At 38.5% G+C, this 13,721-nt stretch overlaps 1 protein-coding gene across 4 annotated transcripts in view; it reads right to left on the bottom strand.

Annotated features, from left to right (window-relative positions):
- PIBF1 (progesterone immunomodulatory binding factor 1) overlaps positions 1 to 13,721 on the bottom strand; it is a 233,138-nt gene that overhangs the window by 15,512 nt on the left and 203,905 nt on the right. For 3 of the 4 annotated variants that reach the window (XM_012442862.3, XM_012442863.3, XM_012442864.2), the window contains exon 17: positions 2,297 to 2,470. The exons of the other annotated variant lie outside the window; for it this stretch is intronic. In XM_012442862.3, the coding sequence (XP_012298285.1) occupies positions 2,297 to 2,470 (174 nt within the window). The remainder of the gene's footprint in view (positions 1 to 2,296; positions 2,471 to 13,721) is intronic. 4 annotated transcript variants of the gene reach the window in all.

Here is a 13,721-nt window from a genome sequence, read left to right as displayed (position 1 = left end):
TTATTTCCCATTAATGTGTATGTATGCAATCTACTTTCTTCCTTTAGATTTTAATAGACACAGCATAGTGTCTGCCATAATCTCTGCCCACTTTCTGAGCAGCACTTGCTTAGCCACAGTCCTTAATAAACAGTCCTCGGGGTCCGATGTGGTGGCTCATGCCTGTAATCCCAGCACTTTGGGAGGCTGAGGCAGGCAGATCACCTGAGGTCAGGAGTTCGAGACCAGCCTGGCCAAGATGGTGAAACCCCGTCTCTACAAAAATACAAAAAAAATTAGCCAGGCATGATGGTGGCTGCCTGTAATCCCAGCTACTTGGAAGGCTGAGGCAGGAGAATGGCTTGCACCTGGGAGGTGGTTGCAGTGAGCCGAGATTGCACCATTGCACTCCAGCCTGGGTGACAGAGTATGTTCTCTGTCTCAAAAAACATTAAAAAATAAACAAAGAAGCAAATAAAAAAACAGTCCTCAGCAGCTGTATTTGGAACAGTGTGACCCCTGCTCACCATTAAGGGCAGCCATTCCGTAGGCTGAGTAATAACCTTAGGAAGTGTTGCCAAAAAGGGGTAAGGGGTATCACCCAACAAGAATGAGCTATGCCAATGAGATTCTTAGTATTGGAAAAAACAGGGAGAACTACATTATAAGACAGTAGATGCAGAGAGAATGTACATAAACTTGTTTCAAGACAAAGGGCTGTGAGTAAGCTAATGAGGAAGTGGAAAATATGAGTAAGCAGAAACTAGGAGCGAAACAAAGAGAAGCTGATGTACTAGAGGAAAAGATGCATGGACTTGCCGCCTTGTGTCCAGGTTGGTCAACTGAGCCATCCTGTTTTCTCCCACCTGTCAGCTTAGTCTTCATTACTGCCACAAGTACCCTTAAAATAATTGTCCCTTACTTAATTTTTTTTTGAGGCGGAGTTTCACTGTGTTGCCCAAGTGGGAGTGCAGCAGTGCCATCGTGGTTCCCTGCAACCTCTGCTTCCTGGGTTTAAGCGATTCTCCTGCCTCAGCCTCCCAAGTAGCTGGGACTACAGGCATGTGCCACCACACCTGGGTAATTTTTGTATTTTTAGTAGAGACAGGTTTCACCATGTTGGCCAGGCTGGTCTTGAACTCCTGACCTCAGGTGATCCTCCCGCTTCGGCCTCCCAAAGTGCTGGGATTACAGGCGTGAGCCACCATGCCTGCCCAACTGTCCTTTATGTTCTCTAAACTTCAACTTTCATTCTTTTAAAAAGGGAGGTTGAATTACATAAACACTAAAAAATCTCTTTCAACTCTTTAATCTTGAGTAGCATTATCTGCATGTATAATAAAATGACTCAGATCAGAGGTTCTCAATTTTGACTGATTATTACACTCATTTAGGGAGTTAAAAAAATTAAGATTCTGAGGCCAGGCGTGGTGGCTCACGCCTGTAATCCCAGCACTTTGGGAGGCTCAGGCAGGCAGATCACTAGGTCAGGAGATCGAGACCATCCTGGCCAACCCCATCTCTAAAAAAAAAAATAAAATAAATAAAATAAATAATAAAAAATCAAGATTCTGGGGACTCACTAAATAAGAGTATCATAGAAAAATCTTGGCCGGGCGCGGTGGCTCACGCCTGTAATCCCAGAACTTTGGGAGGCCGAGGTGGGTGGATCATGAGGTCAGGAGATCGAGACCATCCTGGTCAACATGGTGAAACCCCATCTCTAAAAAAAGAAGGAAAAAAAAAAAAAAAGAAAAATCTTTCTGGTTTTGAGTTTCTATGTTTAGCAGGTAAAAATCATGTTTCTTCTGAGAAATGAAAGCATGCTTGAGAAACCATTTGAAGTAAAATGGAATATTTAACAATGTTCCTCCTATTTTGATTCTCTTGCCTTTTAATCTTGATTTGTATTTATTTGCTAAAACATATACTTTTCAATATTTCCTAATTTATTTTCTCTACTTTTAAAAATTGGCACATAACTGTACATATTTAAGGTATTTTATCTGCTTTTAATCCAAATTTTTCTTATTTCTTTTTGTTTAATTTATGTGCACATACATTTTTAGCTAACAATGTATTTCAGTTTATGTTAATTGATTTCATATTTTATGAGGAATTAGAGCAAAATATACTATCATCTATAAGATAGGTAATATACACATTCAGGAAATGAATTAATACAAATCTTTCAAAGTCTTTTCATAAAACATATTTGTGAAATCTGTTCATTTTATAAATATGAAAGGAAAAAAGTAAAATATATTTAGTAAGAATCAGGGATATTAAAATTTTAAGTTTTCAAAATTCTACTTACAAAGAGTGTTGGTTTAGGTATAAATATATTGTCTTCACGCTCTTTAGGCATATTCAAAGTCTTTGATTTCTGATTTTCTGGCACATTTTTTGATTCTGTTTTAGTGAGAAGTAAGCTATTCTCAGAATGTTTACTACGCATCTTAACGAGAATCTGTTTCATTGCTGCCAATTCCTGTTGATATATGAAAACAGAAGAAAGTAGCAAGTGTGATTTTAGCAAGCAGACTAACAATAATTAATACTAAAATATTTATTTTTCTTTAAGTAGAAGAAACATTTGAAACAATTATACTACACACATAAGTTGTGAAAATAAAATACTAACGTACAATAATCATGCACATGAATCATAATCATTAATACTCATTTAATATGATAACTGACAATTATAAGATTCTTTTTTTTTTTTTTTTTTGAGACAGAGTCTCGATCTGTGACCAGGTTGGAGTGCAGTGGCACAATGACAATTACAACATTCTGTAATCTAATGGTTTCCACATTTTATTGCACACTGGAATCACCTGCAGAGCTTCAAATATTGCCAATAATGCCTGTGTCCCACCCCCAGAGACTGTGAGATAATTTCTGTGGAGTGTGATCTGGGCTTTGGAATTTATTTATTTTTTGAGATAGGGTTTCACTGTCACCCAGGCTGGAGGGCAGTGGTGTAGTCTCGGCTCACTGCAGTCTCTACCTCCAGGGCTCAAGCAATCCTCCTGCCCCAGTGCCTGAGTAGCTAAGATTACAGGTGCACACCACCACACCCAGCTAATTTTGGTATTTTAGAATTTTTGAAGATCTCAAGTGATTCTAATAGACAAATTCGGGAACCACTGGAATAGCTACCTTCCACTGTAGATGTTCTACATATAGTCACTGAGTAGATTATTTAAGCATTGAACTATTTCTCTTCTTTCTTTTAAAGTATCCCATTTCCTTTGAAGTCTTATATACAGATAGTAGAGAAAAAGTATCCAAAATTTTTTTTCCTGGCTATTAGTCAGCAGTTAAACAGTATGTTTAATACAAATTCAGGATTTCTTTAGCTGTATCATCCCTTATCCTTTTACAAATGGTAAGTGGGGTTGGCTTTAGTTGCCTTTTGAACTAAGAATTGTGATGAACTTTTTGAAGTTGAAACAGGTGAAATGATGAACATTTTCACTTGTTCCTTCTCCCAAGTCCATTTGTTTTTTATACCTACAGACAAATCTTTAGCACATAACACTAGTTAGTGGATACTTATGATTAATTACTAAATTGACACATAATATACAAGTATATGGAGAGATGACAGACTAAACTGTCCTTTACCTCTATTTATCAGAACAAAACAGTGGTAGGCTGTGAAACAGGTAATTTTCTTCTATTATCTTACTGTATCTTCATGTCAAAACACAAAAGTTATGGTGATAGAATGATGTTCTGCTCTCTTCTACTCATCTGTTTATAGACACCAGCTCTGTGTCAGAGCAAGTTCCTACAGGCCTTTCTCCTCTGGCTGTCATTAGTTCTATTTGGAACCATCTAGCTTGAGTGGGTATTTTAAAACAGAGTTGCTGAGTTTAAGCCATATAACCTTAATAGATTTTAGGGCCACGAGAGGAGTTGGAAGAAACAGTACCAGAATCCTTTCTCCTTCCTGTAGTAGTGGGGCTGGCTTGGCCAATGTACATGAGAATGTGCATACCTGCAGACATGGCCAATCTAATATATGTCCATTTGGGCTATTTGGGGGCTCTTTTTTGCTTTCAAGATTATGTTGTTTCATTTATATGCTCCTCTATGGTGAAGTATATAATTACTGATTTGATGTCTAACAGGTGTGGTGTTATGGTAGATTTCAGTTCCTGGTCTACTTACCAAGATTGGGAAAGCCTATGAAAAGAAAAACTTTCTAATTGAAAGAACATCTCCTTATTAGTCATAACTTTTGTATCTTTGGCATGAAGATAAAATGACAGTAAACAATCCCCTCCAAAACAATCTAGCACTATTCTATACATAAATAAGGTAAAGGGGAGTGTAGTCTCTTATACTTGCTGGGGGAGGCAGGGAGGAGGAGGGGCCAGGAGAGGAGGGAGAAAAGGAAGGAATTGAGAGTGCGGTAAGCACAAGGTTTTGGCTCCTAAATACCCTAGAGGAGGCCATAATACTGTTTCTCTTGTCTTCCCTCTGTTGTTGGTATAGGAACAGTTACAGGAAACAGATCATCCCAGGTGTTGGTCAGGAGATTAGAAGCAAACTGATTCACTCAAATAGCAAATTGATTCATTGTGACTGCATCACTTATTCTAATGAATTCACATCTTCGCTTTATCCTATGATCACCCATTTGAGGTGTTGTCACAGTACCACTTTTGTTAATTTGACTGTACAAAATATATTAGCAGTTTCTGAAATTGAGGCAAAGAACACTTTAAGAGCAGCAAAATTCTGTAAAATTCTTATTAGGATAACACAGCTACAGTGGATACCAAAATAACATTTAGAACACATTTTCAATTTTATTATATTTGGTTTATATAATGATCCAACCTACATCAATGATAAATTTGCACAAAGAAAATTCCACTTTAATTTTTTTTTAAGACAGGGTCTTGCTGTTGCCCATGCTAGAGTGCTATGGTGTGATCACAGTTCATTCAAGCTATCTTAACTCCCCTCAGCCTCCTGAGTAGCTAGGACTACAAGCGCATGCCCCCCATACCCAGCTAATTTTTAATTTTCTGGTAGAGACGAGGTCTTACTATGTTGCCTAGGCTGTTCTCTAACTCCTAACCTCAAGTGATTCGCCAGCCTTGGCCTCCCAAAGTGCTGGGATTATAGGCATGAGCCACTGTACCTGGCCAGGCACATGTAGTGGTACTATTTTAGTATTAGTGAATGACACATCTATTTGTGACACTATTATTATTTAAGCTTACGCTGCCTATTCTAGTTCAATGAGCTTTCATTTTATAATTGATACAATGTAAGCTTCTGTTACCTTTTAGGATTTTTGCTAGTATCATAAGTGCTTGGGTATGCTTATTTTGCATTCCTTCTACACTGAAGTTGAACAGTTTGTATGTATGTATGTAGGTATGTATGTATTTATTTATTTGAGATAGAGTCTCACTCTGTTGCCCAGGCTGGAGCACAGTGGCACGATCTTGGCTCACTGCAACCTCCACCTCGTGTTTAAGCAATTCTCCTGCCGCAGCCTCCCAAGCAGCTGGATTATAGGCGCCCACCACCATGCCTGGCTAATTTTTGTATTTTCAGTAGAGATGGGGTTTTACTGTGTTAGCCAGGTTGGTCTCGAACTCCTGACCTCAAGTGATCTACCTGCCTCAGCCTCCCAAAGTGCTGGGATTACAGGCGTAAGCCATTGAGCTTGGCCAGTTTTTAAAAATATATTTAAGGTTTTTTTTTTTCTTTTTTTTCAGTTGATTGTCTTGGCCAATTTTTCTACTGAGTGATCATTTTCTTAAACATTTCAAGGAGCTCTTTATATGATAGGGAAATTAGCTCTTTGTCTTTAACACTTAAAATTAGCCTATGTCTTTAACATAAAAAATATGTGTCAATTTTTCCAGTTCATTTATCTTTTATTTGACTTTATGACCCCAATCCCTTTTCTGTTATGAAGAATTTTTGATTGTGAAGTAGCAGAATATATCAATCTCTTCTTCTATGGTGTTCTCCATGTTTTTTTCTTAAGTTACTTTTATGGTTTCTTTTCTTTTTCAAACACATGGATCTTTGATCTGTTTAAAGTTTATTCTGGCTTATGGTGAAATGTATGAATCCAACATCTGTGCCTCAAAATGGCTCTCCTATAACAACATCATGTACTGAAGAGACCATTTTTCCCCCATTGATGCCATCTTTATAATGTACTAAACTGCCATAAGTATATTATTTATTTCTGGACTTTAAGACTCTGTTTCCACAGTCTGTCTATTTATGCACCAATGTCACACTGTTCTAGTGTTTTACTTTTTTAATGACTGAGGTATTTTTCTGGCTGGATTCTTGGAGATAGGTATGGAATTATGCTGAATGGAAAACAAAATTAGAAAGAACTTCTTTATGATATTAAGTCTTCATAATCATGAAAGTTTTCGAATATGTCTTTCACCTACATTTTTGGCATAAATTATCCTATCCTAATTGATGTTATTATTACAATAAAATGATCATGATTCATGAGATCCCAATTCACACACTGACAAAACAAACAGGAAATAGACCAACATAACAAGCAATAATTACAAAACATTTTTGTTACTACAAAGAGAAATCCTTTGGTAAGATGAAATCATTTTGAAGCCCTCTGATTTTGCTTCCAACTTGGTTTGGTTCTTATCCTGTGTCTGGCTTCTGGGTGTTGGCATCATCTTCTAATTCAGATTCTGCTCTCATTGTTTGCATTTGAGTTTGGCATCTTATTTCCCTACCTTTTGATTCTACTTTTCTCTTCTATAACTATCATTTTTCTGATTGGCCTGTAGGTTTATCTGTAGCATTATTTCACTATTTGTAAATATTGTTTACTGCAGAGAATGTGACTACAGAAAGGGAAACTGTGATACTCAGAGAAGAATGTTTCAAGTACCGTGTTCAACTGGATTCTTTTTCTTACACTGTATCTATTGCTAAAAAATCATGCCAATGATTTCTTATTTGGACTTCAACTTTTTAACAAATATTTTTTTCCCCTTGTCTCAGTTTTTCTGCCCTTTTCTCATTGATAGAAACAATGTATGCCTTTTTCCTTATTACCTAATATTATCTAGCCTCTGAATCATGTTGTTTGCTGAAAATAATTCTGTACTGATTGCTTTTAAGACTGCTACTCTGAAATTTCTTTTATTGTACACCTTGGCAAATTCCATTTATTTCTTGCACTTCTCTCTCTCTCCCTTTCCCACCTCTGCCTCCCCTTCTTCTTTTTTTTGAGGCAGGGTCTTGCTTAGGGTGTAGTGCAGTGGCACAAATATGGCTCACTGCAGTGCCTTGACTCAGGAGCTCAAGGATCCTACTGCTTCAGCCTCCTGAGCAGCTGGCACCACAGGCACCTGCCACTGTCCCTGGCTAACTTTTTAATTTTCTGTAGAGACTTTGTTACTCAGGCTAGTCTTGAACTCCTTCCTCTCTCATTCTTTTTGTTATCTGATGTCATACAATTTATTAATTTTCTGAGAGGGGGCTGGTGCTGTAAAAGAAATGTTGTGCTTTGATGGTATTACTGCTCTGTCTTCTAAAATCAAATTTCTGAAAACTCTGATGCCAATTTGATTATTTCCTTGTAGGTATTTTCTTTCTTGCAAGAATCTTCTATGTCCTTTGGCTTTCCATCTTTTTACCTTTTTCTAAGCTTTTGGAGGGTTTCTTAACTTTTCCTATATCCCTCTATTGTAATTTTCACTTATACTTTATTTACTTCATGATTTTAATTTTCGCAATTTTTTAAAATATCATTAAGTTTTTTTTTTTTTTTGAGACAGGTCTTGCTCTATCGCCTAGGCTGGAGTGCAGTGGCACTATCTCGGCTCACTGCAACCTCCACCTCCTGGGCTCAAGTGATCCTCCCACCTCAGCGTCTTGAGTAGCTAGGACTACAGGCATGCACCAACCATGCCCAGCTAATTTTCTTTTGTATTTTTTGTAGAAATCGGGTTTTGCCATGTTGCCCACGCTGGTCTTGAACTCCTGGGCTCAAGCAATCTACCTGTCTTGGCCTCCCAAAATGTGGGGATTACAGGCATGAGCCACTGCATCTGGCCCACTGATTTTTATATTATAGAACTACTACTTCCCCAAATCTTTCTGAAGAAATTAATTATAATACTTTGGAAGTTCTTTTCTGCTCCAGAATTTGTTTTTCCCTCTGGGGAAGGGGGTCAGTTTATTTGTTTATTGCTAATTTTTTCCTTCTATGCTTTTTTTTTTTTTCTGAGATGGAGTTTTGCTCTTGTTGCCCAGGCTGGAGTGCAACGGTGCAGTCTCAGTTCATCGCAAACTCAGCCTCCTGGGTTCAAGCAATTCTCCTGCTTCAGCCCCCAAGTAGCTGGGATTACTGGCATGCACCACCAAGTCTGGCTAATTTTGTATTTTTAGTAGAGATGGGGTTTCTCCATGTTGGTCAGGCTGGTCTTGAACTCCCGACCTCAGGCGATCCACCTGCCTTGGCCTACCAAACTGCTGGGATTACAGGTGTGAGCCACCACACCTGGCCTATGCTTCTATACTTTTTCTTCCAGTTTCTGATAGTTTTTGGTTATGTGATCCCATTTATGAATAAAGGACCAGCTCACATGTTTTCCTTCTGCCATATGGCCATTCTTTTTTTTTCTTTTTTGAGACAAGGTCTGGCTCTATCACCCAGGCTGGAGTGCAATGGTGCAATTTTGGCTTACTGCAACCTCTGCCTCCCAGGCTCAAGCAATCCTCCCACCTCAGCCTCTTGAGTAGCTGGAACTACAGGTACATGCCACCATGCCTGGCTAATTTTTTAAAAAAATTTTTTGTTGAGATGGGGTTTTACCATGTTACCTAGGCTGATCTCAAACTTGTGAGTTCAAGCTATCTGCCTGCCTCTGTCTCCCAAAGTGGGGGTATTCATCTTAATGACACCGTTGAGTACAATCTCTGTATATGTGGATGCGATAATTTGTGTAGCAGGATTTACCCAAAGGTTCTCAGGCAGAAAGTAAGCTCCCTTCTCAAAATGACAAAATGTAGAGTGTTCTAATGTAGAGCCTCTTTTCTTTCTGGCAGTTCTAGCCTATGCCTGGCAGATGCTTCATTAATTTAGAAAGTTATTTTCAAAATATTAAAAAAAATCTTTTGTTTGAAATTTATAGAAATATTACTTGTTCATTGTAAAATTCAAAACCTGTAAAGTGCTTGGTCTCAATCCTCTTTTCCTTTTACCAATTGTTTAAGAGATTTATTTATTTATTTTTAGAAACAGGGTCTCACTCTATTGCTTAGGCTAGACTGCAGTGGTATGATCATACCTCTCTGCAGCCTTGAACTCCCGAGCTTAAGCCATCTTCCCATCTAGGTTTCCTAAAGCTTTGGGATTAAAAGTGTGAGTTACTGTGCCAAGCTGAGACAGTTTAAAAAAAATTGAGATGGAGTCTCACTATGTTGCCCAGGCTGGTCTTAAATTCCTGGGCTCAAGCGATCCACCTGCCTCAGCCTCCCAAAGTGCTGGGATTATGGGCATGAGTCACCAAATCCAGCCAGCTGAAACGTTTCAAGACTATTCTATAACATAGTCTGATAAATTCTGATATGCTGTTATACTACCTTTCAGAAAGTTAACAGTACATGTTATAATTCTAGTATATCAAATACATAATAAAATTACCATTACTATATTAATGAATGAACCATTCATTAAAATTAACACATGAAGAATTGCACCTTATCATACAATTCAAACTTGGAATAAAAGTAAAACAAAACTAAGTAATAAAAACTATGTTGCAGTACAATAATTACTTTTCAAAATTGAAGAGTTAAGGGGAAGGACATTCTTGTGAAATTTCCAGATGATGATGATGATGATGACTACTGCATAAACAATCTCTATGAGAGAGATAAACTGTTCTCTTGAATCCAAAAGCATGTATCTTGGCCATCTAATATTAACTATTTGCATAAGTGGTGGCATATTCAAACAGCTCAACTGTAGAGCAGCTGCTTAACAGTACTGCATAGTTGATGCCAATAAATTGCTGAAAGTTGTAAACTCTGCAAAGATGTTGGCAAGAGGACACATAGATAGCATTTCTTGATGAAAATAGCTTTGACAAGCATAATGCAAACTATGTGCTCCAACGGAGGTTAAATGGAAGTGCTTTTATACAGAAATAACTAGTAAGTCATATAACCGTGCATCTCTCTTGAAGTAACACAAGATAGACACCAGCTTTGTTTGAAACCAAATACATATTTTGGATATTTAAACTTCATTTATTTATTGAGATGGAGACTTGCTCTGTTACCCAGGCTGGAGTGCAGTGGCGTGATCTTGGCTCACTGTAACCTCTACTTCCTGGGATCAAGCGATTCTCCTGCCTCAGCCTCCTGAGTAGCTGGGTTTATGGGCATGTACCACCATGCCCAGCTAATTTTTGTTTTCAGTAGACATGGAGTTTCACCAGGTTGACCACGCTGGTCTCAAACTCCTCACCTTGGGTGATCCACCCACCTTGGCCTTCCAAAGTGCTGGCCTTAATTAAACTTCATTTAAAAGGATTTTTTTTTTTTTTTGAGATGGAGTCTTGCTCTGTTGCCCAGGCTGCAGTGTAGTGGCACAATCTTGGCTCACTGCAATCTCTGTCTCCCAGGTTCAAGTGATTCTCCTGCCTCATCCTCCCGAGTAGCTGGGACTACAGGTGCACACCACCATGCCCAGCTAATTTTTATATCTTTAGTAGAGACAGGGTTTCACCATGTTGGCCAGGCTGGTCTTGGACTCCTGGCCTCGGGTGGGTGTGAGCCACTCCACCTGGCCCTCACCTCCTTTCCCTTCCTCCCCCTTCCCTCCCTTCCCCTCCCTTCCCTTCCTTCTTCTTTTTTTTTTTTGATGGAGTCTTAATTTGTTGTCCAGGCTGGAATGCAGTGGGGCTCACTGCAACCTCTGCCTCCTGGGTTCGAATGATTCTCCTGCCTCAGCCTCCTGAGTAGCTGGAACTACAGGCATGTGCCACCATGCCTGGCTAATTTTTGTATTTTTAGTATAGACGAGGTTTCACCATGTTGGGCAGGCTGATCTTGAACTCCTGATCTCAAGTGATCCACCCACCTCAGCCTCCCGAAGTACTGGGATTACAGGCATGAGCCAATGTGCCTGGCCAGGTATTTTTTAATAAAGCATTTTATGATGGAAATTTTCAATGACACAAAAAATGGAAGGCACAGAATACTGAGTCCCTAGTTTCCACTGCCCAAATTCAATTATCAACATTTGGTCAGTATTTTCTTTTACAAATAGCATTCCTGAGATATAATTCACATACCACACAGTTCCTCCATTTGAAGTGTACAATTCAATGGCTTTTAGTAGATTCACAGACACGTGCAACAATTACGACAGGCAATTTTAAAACATTTCCATCACCTCAAACAAACAAAACCCAAAACCCAAGAAATTCTGATTGCTTTAACTATATCCTTTTATCCTGCCATGCCCCCACCTCTCTAGCCCTAAGCTGTCACTAATCAATCTACTTTCTATCCTTGCAGAATTCCCAGTTCTAGACAGTTCCCAGGAGTGGAATCATATACCACGTGCTTATTTTGTGACTGGCTTCTTTCACTTAGTATGTTTTCAAAGTTCATCCATGTTGTAACATGTATTAGTACTTTCTTTTATGGAAAAATAATATTCCACTGCATGGATATACCAAATTTTGTTTACTCATTAGCTGAAGGACATTTGAGTTGTTTCCACTTTTTGCTTACTTTAAATAATGTTGTACTTACAAATAATGACACGTTTTCAAACAGTGAAAAGTTTTGTGTGTAAATTTTTGTGTGGACATGTTTTAATTTCTGTTGTGTATACACCTGGGTGTAGAACTACTGGGTTATATGTAACTTGATGTTTAACTGCTTGAGGAGCTACCAGGATTGTTTTGTCAACACTGTTTTATCTATTTCTAACCAGATTTCCCCCCTGACATACATTAACACTTATTCCAGATCTCAGATAATTTCCTTTCCTTTCCTTTTCTTTTCTTTTTTTTTTTTTGAGATGAAGACTCACTCTGTCACCCAGGCTTGAGTTCAGTGGCGTGATCTTGGATCAGTGCCACCTCCGCCTCCTGGGTTCAAGCAATTCTCCTGCCTCAGCCTCCCAAGTAGCTGAAATTACAAGAGTGTGCCACCACATCTGGCTCACGTTTTGTATTTTTAGTAGCGATGGGGTTTCACCATGTTGCCCAGGTTGGTCTTAAACTCCTGACCTCAAGCGATCTGCCCACCTCAGCCTCCCAAAATGCTGGGATTACAGGTGTGAGCCACCATACCTGGCCTCAGATAATTTCACTTGTAAATACTTAAGTAGGAATTTTTAACAGATAAAGATTTTTTAAAATAGCAAAATATCATTATCCTTTTTAACACAACTAAAAATAGTTTAAAAGAAAATATAACTTTAATTCAAAGTCATCCATTTTATAAGTGCTCAACAAGAATTTTAAACTACTATTAAAGCAAATTTAATGTATTATTTTTTAAAAAGTTATTTTGAATGCAGTACCACTACACTCCAAATAAAGGACAAAACAGATGATGTATGGCAAATTGTTAGAATAGTATTAATATCAGAAACTGCAAACTGCTGTTATGTACAGTACCTTAATCTCCCCATCTAAATACTTGCTTCCATATGCAGGCTAACACCACCCTGAGATTGTCTCTTTGCCTCAAAAGAAGTATATACAAATTTTAGGTCTGGAGGGAGGAAGAGAGGGGACAGAAGTGAACATTCACTATCTACAATGTGCCAGGCTTTGTGCTGAGTATCTTACATAATAATTTAATTCGGCCAGATGTGGTGGCTCACACCTGTAATCCAAGCCCTTTGGAGGCCAAGGCGGGTGGATCACCTGAGGTTGGGAGTTCAAGACCACCCTGACCAACATGGTGAAACCCCGTCTTTAAAAATAATAATAATAATAATAATTTAATTCACCCTCAAATACCAAGAGATAGATATTACTTTAACTTGGAAGAGAAGAAACTGAGGCTTCGAAGATTCAAGAAGGCCAGGCATGGTGGCTCACTTTGGGATGCCAAGGCAGGTGGACTGCTTGAGTCCAAGAGTTTGAGACCAGCCTGGGCAACATAGCAAGACTCCATCTCAAAAAAAAAAAGAGAAAAATAAAAAAATTCTAAGTAAAAAGAAGGCTCAAGAAATTTAACCATGTTCATTTAGCTATGAAGAAGTAAACTAGCATTCAAATTATGGTCTTTCTGGGGTCAAAGCTATCATTATTAATAAAATAATGCAGATGTCATCTATCAAGGTCTGTGATATACACAATTTCAGGTTTGGAAAAGATCTTCAAGTTATTTAACCCAACCTCTCTATACAATTAAGAAATCCCCTCTGACCATATGGCCACCTAGCTCAGGCTTGAAAAATGAAGACAAATTAGCTATTAATCTAGGTTTTCCTTACTCAACTATAAAACCAAAACACCGTCCCTTCAAAAAAAAAATTTTTTTTATAGAGACGGAATCTCATTATGTTGACCAGGCTAGTCTACAACTCCTGGGCTCCAAGCAATCCTCCTGCCTTAGCCTCCCAAAGTGCTGGGATTACAGGTGTAAGTCACTGTGCTGGGCCCAGGCCTTTACTATTTCAGTATTATCTGATGGGTTTTGATGCATATTCTTGTTGATTTTTCAGC

This window comes from Aotus nancymaae, unplaced genomic scaffold, assembly GCF_030222135.1.
Source record: "Aotus nancymaae isolate 86718 unplaced genomic scaffold, 86718_ANA_hifiasm-v0.15.2.pri h1tg000088l, whole genome shotgun sequence".
NCBI classification, from domain to species: domain Eukaryota; kingdom Metazoa; phylum Chordata; class Mammalia; order Primates; family Aotidae; genus Aotus; species Aotus nancymaae.
This window is presented reverse-complemented; position numbering and strand designations above follow the sequence as displayed.